This window comes from Vigna umbellata, chromosome 1 (genome assembly GCF_029865625.1).
Source record: "Vigna umbellata cultivar VRB3 chromosome 1, Vumbellata_1.0, whole genome shotgun sequence".
NCBI lineage: Eukaryota > Viridiplantae > Streptophyta > Magnoliopsida > Fabales > Fabaceae > Vigna > Vigna umbellata.
In genome coordinates, this window is record NC_142165.1 from 99,640,420 (window position 1) to 99,645,735 (window position 5,316).

The window sequence follows — 5,316 nt, forward strand, 5'->3', positions numbered from 1 at the left end:
ATGATGTGCAACATGACAACTTTTTAGTGGTTACTATGTAATTTGACTTTCCCCTTCTCATTTTATCATTCAAGATTCATGACTAAAAATTAATGGCCGGACACAATTGTTTAAATATTTGAACGAAAGTTAAAATTTAAAATTTGAAGCAGTTGTGGGACACAAAAAGTTATTTAACTCATAATTTTTACACAAATTTATGATTATCTTTTTCCGTCAAATTATTTATCGCTTCTTCCGTTTTCTATTTCCTTTTCTTACGTAGAAACCGCCATTTTTTATTGTTTAGAAAATGTTACTGTAGCAATATAAGAAAAGGACAAAGGAATGATGCTTTGGTAGATGAATGACAAGCAATTTAATTCCATCAACAAGCATTTACGTACATAAATTAACATTCACGTTGACATCACCTCTATTAATTGTTAATCACTGTGACTTCATGGAAGATGAATGAATACCAGTACAACCACAACAAACCACGCCACAAGCATTCTCAATGCCATGCCAAACATATACATTTCTCATACATCATCCTTTGTATTACACTCTCGTGATACTTTATATGACATACTAACTAATTAAGAGCATTATTTATGTGTTTACCGTTCAAACCAACCTAATACCACTTCCTAATTTATAATATTTTTATATCACAAACGCAATGGAGTGTTTTTTACAAGGAAGCTTAAAATACACAAGTTATTTTTTGGTAATCGAATATTTCATTTAATTGAGGTGAAATGGCTCTTAATTGGCGTGGGCGAATGTGGTCCATATTTCATTTATTTATGAGTCTGTGTTGTTTCAAATCACAATTTGTGAGAAAATCTAGTATCTCTGCGTCTTAAATAGCTTGTGTTAAACCATGAATTAGAAAGCAAAGCAAACCAAAAACTCAAACACATGGGAACATGAAGCAAGTTCTTTCCGTCTAGGTGTGTGTCTGTCTATATGGACATAAATTTTCTTCCTGTGAAATTGACTGTACGCTAATTAATAAGGCAACCACTTTTTATCTTTTTCCTTTTCCTTTTCTTTTCCCCATTTATTATGGCAGAAGCTTAAGGTAGCATAGACAAACCAACGTGTGTTTTGGCTTGTGGAGTTGTGGGCTAATAAATTTGAAGTCAATCAAAAGTTGGCTACAACTATGCAAACAGAAATCATCTCTTCGTTACAGAGAGAGAAGTTTATCCTTGAGTTAATAATGATATAAATAAAGAGAAGAAAGAGAAAAAGAAGAGAGAATGGATGTGAGGAACATTGCTGTGGTGGTGGAAGATGTGGATGCAGCTAGAACTGCACTACAATGGGCACTTCACAACATCATTCGCTATGGCGACATAATCACACTCCTCCATGTCTACCCTTTAACAAGATCCAAAACAAAAAACAAAGCTCGTCTTCTTCGCCTCAAGGGCTTCCAGTTAGCACTTTCCTTCCAACAAGACATTTACAACAACTTCTCCAATGTAACAACCCTTCTTCTTATTGTCTCTTCTGGCTTTGTTACCAGTAGTATAGCACTACCATTTTTGTTTCATTTATTTTGACAGATTTTGCTTGTTCAAATGGGTATGTGCTATAATCTTAGGATTGTGTTACAGACAAAGGTTGAGATTGTTGTCACGGAAGATAACCGGGAGGGAATGAAAATTGTGGCCACGGTGCGTGAGCTCGGAGCTTCCATGCTAGTGGTTGGACTTCATGATCATAGTTTTCTTTACAGGTAAATCCCGTGATAAATATTTCAGCTTTCAACACAATTCCATGTGGAATTGTAACTCCGAACTTCATTCAGTAGTTGGGGTGAAGGGTATTGAATATTGATGACGACATCCCTGTCTTTATGAATGATACTGATGATAACTCTGTAGTATTTGTGAAGGTTGTGATCAAAGGAACTGTGGATTTTACTCTGTGATTACTTGTTTTCTGGTTCTGGTTTTGGTAAAAGTATTCTTTTTTATGCTTTCTGGGATCACTTTACACATGGGTTTGTGGGACCTGGGTTGATTATCTAATCTGGATTTCTGCTGAACATGAAAGGATCATGCTGTTGTTGCCAGTGAGCTTCAGAAATTGGTCACTGAAAACATTGGCACTTCCATGTGCCTCCTTAATGGTGATAAAAAAATGCCAAAAGCATTTGGGCTCCACTTCTGGATTGGCCTTGCCCACAATAGCAGCACCAAAGTTGAAACATGAAACAGTGTTCAGAAGTTATCCTTGTCTTTGCAATGCAGCAGCAGTAATTTAGCATTCCTTGTAATCTGCTAAAACATGTGTTTGGTTAATTTAATGTTTTGAAAACATAATAATGTTATCCCAATAGGAAAAAGATAGATTTGTGTCTTAATCAAACTGATTCATTGAATTTTACTTGTTTCTGTCTAACTTTGTACAGTCAAAATTTTCACTCTTTGTGTGTTCATATTTCACAGCTTGTCAATGGTCCATAACAACGTAGCTAACTACTTTAACTGTAGAGTGCTTGCCATCAATCAGCCTCTTGCTTCCCCAGTCAGTCCAACGATGGGAGTCCAAGGCAGTTCAACCAACATGGACTTTTCACATATTCACATCTCTGCCTTACAGTAAGTTCAAAAATTTCTAGCCTTAAACTATTTCTCAACATCTCAGATTAATTTTTGTTCCAAATAATATAAATTTATATAATATAAGCGAATGTTAATATTATTTTACAAATTAAAAGTTAATTTTATAAAATTGATTGAGACTTAAGTTTCATTTTTATTTAAAATATCATTTTACTTGTTAATTTTTTCAAAATTGATATGGACTTAAGATCTATTTTTTATTCAAAATCATCTCAAATTTATTATTTATTAAATTTATTACATTTTTCATTATCAGACCAGTATATTTAAGATTTGTGAAAAACCTATACAATTTTATTAAGAAAGATATACTGGATGCCTCATCATGGATAATGATACTTTGATAACATCTTTTTGACAATATTTTAACACCATTTACGTGTCATTCTGTGATTGGTCCAAAATCACTCCACAATCAATAATAATAATAATCATAAACACCAACATGAACCAATAACAGAATGACACGTAGATGATATTAAAATGTTATCAAAGTATCATTATCCTAATTAGATACCTCATCTTTAAGTAGAAATAAATTTTGAGTATATAATCACTTTATAATTTTATAAAATTGAATTACATTTAAAATTTAATTTTTCATGATTTTCTCTCCACCACCACTCACATATCTTGCAATTCATTTGTTTCTCTAATGAATCTGTCACTGATAAAATAATGTGTTATCCATTCTCTTATTTGAATTTAATTTTTTCATTGTGTTTATTTTTCATGTAAACATTTTCTTTTCAATTTTTTTGAGTTTTAAATAAGGAAGCAGTTGTGAGTGGACAATGACTCCGATAAAAGAGTGTCTATCTTTGCATTGCAGAGTGCCTGAAACCCCTCAACCAAAGATAAAATACCGGATTTGCCCTGATCCGACTGCAATTATTTGTCGGTTAAGGTGGTCAAGGAGAAGAAGATGAATGGAAGGTCAACACCTCAACCATCTCTCCAAACTTACCCACTCAATTGGATAACAAAATTTTCTTTTAATTAAATTCAGACCATCATCTTTAAAAAGAAATCTTATATATCACATTAAAAAGAAGAGTGTAATTAGCTTGTAAGTGTTGCTTGTAACTATTTATTTTTATTCTGTATATATTTGAAATAGTAAATTATTCGGATTTCAAGTTTATTCAATCATATAGTTAGAATTTATTACTATATATATTCGATATTTTGTTCATTTTAGAATATAATAAGATTTGAATTCAATTACATAATGAATTAATACCATTTTTTTATTTAAAACTTTAATATTTCCCTTTTATATTTTTAACACTATGTTCTAATTAAAACGTGTAACATCCCAGATTATATAGAAGCATATAATATAGTGAGTCCACATTTATATAAAAAAGAACATTTAGAGTAAACTGTAAATAAGATAGTTAAACTTACCGTCATCCCAGAATGAGACATAATTTAAAACTTAAACGCAAATAGAGTATTTCAAAAGGATAGGAATCACAGGGAAATCCTCAACAACTAAACAATAATTCAAAATACAAGAAATACTAAGAGAATCCTAAGGAGACTAAGCAGCAACATCGTCTTCCTCCAAAGCCTGCTCTAGAGGCACCTCATCTGCCTCTGCTCACATCCAAGTGGATGATCATTGCAAAAGAAAAACATACCCGAGCAAACACAAACACACAAGCAAGGGTGAGCTAGATATAAAAATCATGTTATAGCTGTCACAAGTAATATGCAAGCAAAGACAGATACAATACACTACACCCACATGATTTGTTGCACTTAAACTTGACTCGTCCGAACTTAGAATGATTGCCGAGCTATGGCGGGTCATGCACTCGTGGTGGCCTCTACTGCTTTGCAAAGCCATTGCCAATGGGTTTCACCCTACCACACTCACGAGGTTAGTCTGTTATCACTCACCTTGGGCCATACTGGAAGCACCCAAGATTAGGACCTCCTGCTACTACTCACGACATGATTCAATCCTCTCTACTTGAGAATGATTGACCATTGTAGTTTCAGGATAACCCCCAAGACTGAGCTACCATGCAAATCATTCTAAACACTGAGGGCACCACCATGTATCCCCCCTTGAGGATCACGGAATTACTTCCAATACTGATACTTTTCACTTTAACACCAACATGATAATGCACACATAAGTCCTTAAAGTAACTGAAACAATTAAGTAAAATAGCATACTGGAATAAATAGGAATATAGGCCGAACGAAAAACATCAACACATAATGAGCAGGACCGAACACCCTGTGAATGGTGGAGACCGAACGGTATCTCACTTCCCAAAGGACAGGACCGAACGGTCCATAAAAGGTAAGACTGAAGAAGTGGTCGAACACTATTTAAGGTCATCCACTAAGACCGAACGCTACCAAGACCACCCACTAAGACCGAACGCTACTTAAGACCACCCACTAAGACCGAACGCTACTACGACTGAAAGCTACTTGAGAGACCGAACGCTACCGAAGAGACCGAACGCTACCTGAGACCGAGCACTATCAAGACCGAACGCTACCTAAGACCGAGCACTAAGACCGAACGCTACTTAAGACCGAGCACTAAGACCGAATGCTACTTCAGACCGAGCACTATCAAGACCAAACGCTACCGAAGAGACCGAACGCTACCTGAGACCGAGCACTATCAAGACCGAACACTACCTAAGACCGAAACTAAGACCGA

The 5,316-nt window shown here is 34.8% G+C and overlaps 1 protein-coding gene across 2 annotated transcripts; it reads left to right on the top strand.

The window, feature by feature from the left end:
• The first annotated feature begins 897 nt into the window (after nucleotides 1–897).
• Nucleotides 898–3,712, top strand: LOC124837153 (uncharacterized). Of its 2 annotated transcripts, none has more exons than XM_088115433.1 (4): nucleotides 898–1,475; nucleotides 1,560–1,732; nucleotides 2,448–2,600; nucleotides 3,457–3,712. In XM_088115433.1, exons 1-4 carry the CDS (start codon nucleotides 1,251–1,253, stop codon nucleotides 3,551–3,553), a joined length of 648 nt encoding a protein of 215 aa, XP_087971559.1. In that variant the 5' UTR covers nucleotides 898–1,250; the 3' UTR covers nucleotides 3,554–3,712. The 2 variants fall into 2 exon arrangements, with proteins under 2 accessions (XP_087971559.1, XP_047168405.1); XM_047312449.2 differs by having other exon boundaries at nucleotides 1,611–1,732.
• The last annotated feature ends 1,604 nt before the right edge of the window (nucleotides 3,713–5,316 follow it).

What these genes read in the sequence shown, in the direction of transcription:
- LOC124837153 (XM_088115433.1), top strand. Translation starts at nt 1,251, where the DNA reads ATGGATGTGAGGAACATTGCTGTGGTGGTGGAAGATGTGGATGCAGCT. An exon ending in TTTACAACAACTTCTCCAAT is followed by an intron (nt 1,476 to 1,559) that starts GTAACAACCCTT and finishes TTATTTTGACAG; the next exon opens with ATTTTGCTTGTTCAAATGGG. An exon ending in GATCATAGTTTTCTTTACAG is followed by an intron (nt 1,733 to 2,447) that starts GTAAATCCCGTG and finishes CATATTTCACAG; the next exon opens with CTTGTCAATGGTCCATAACA.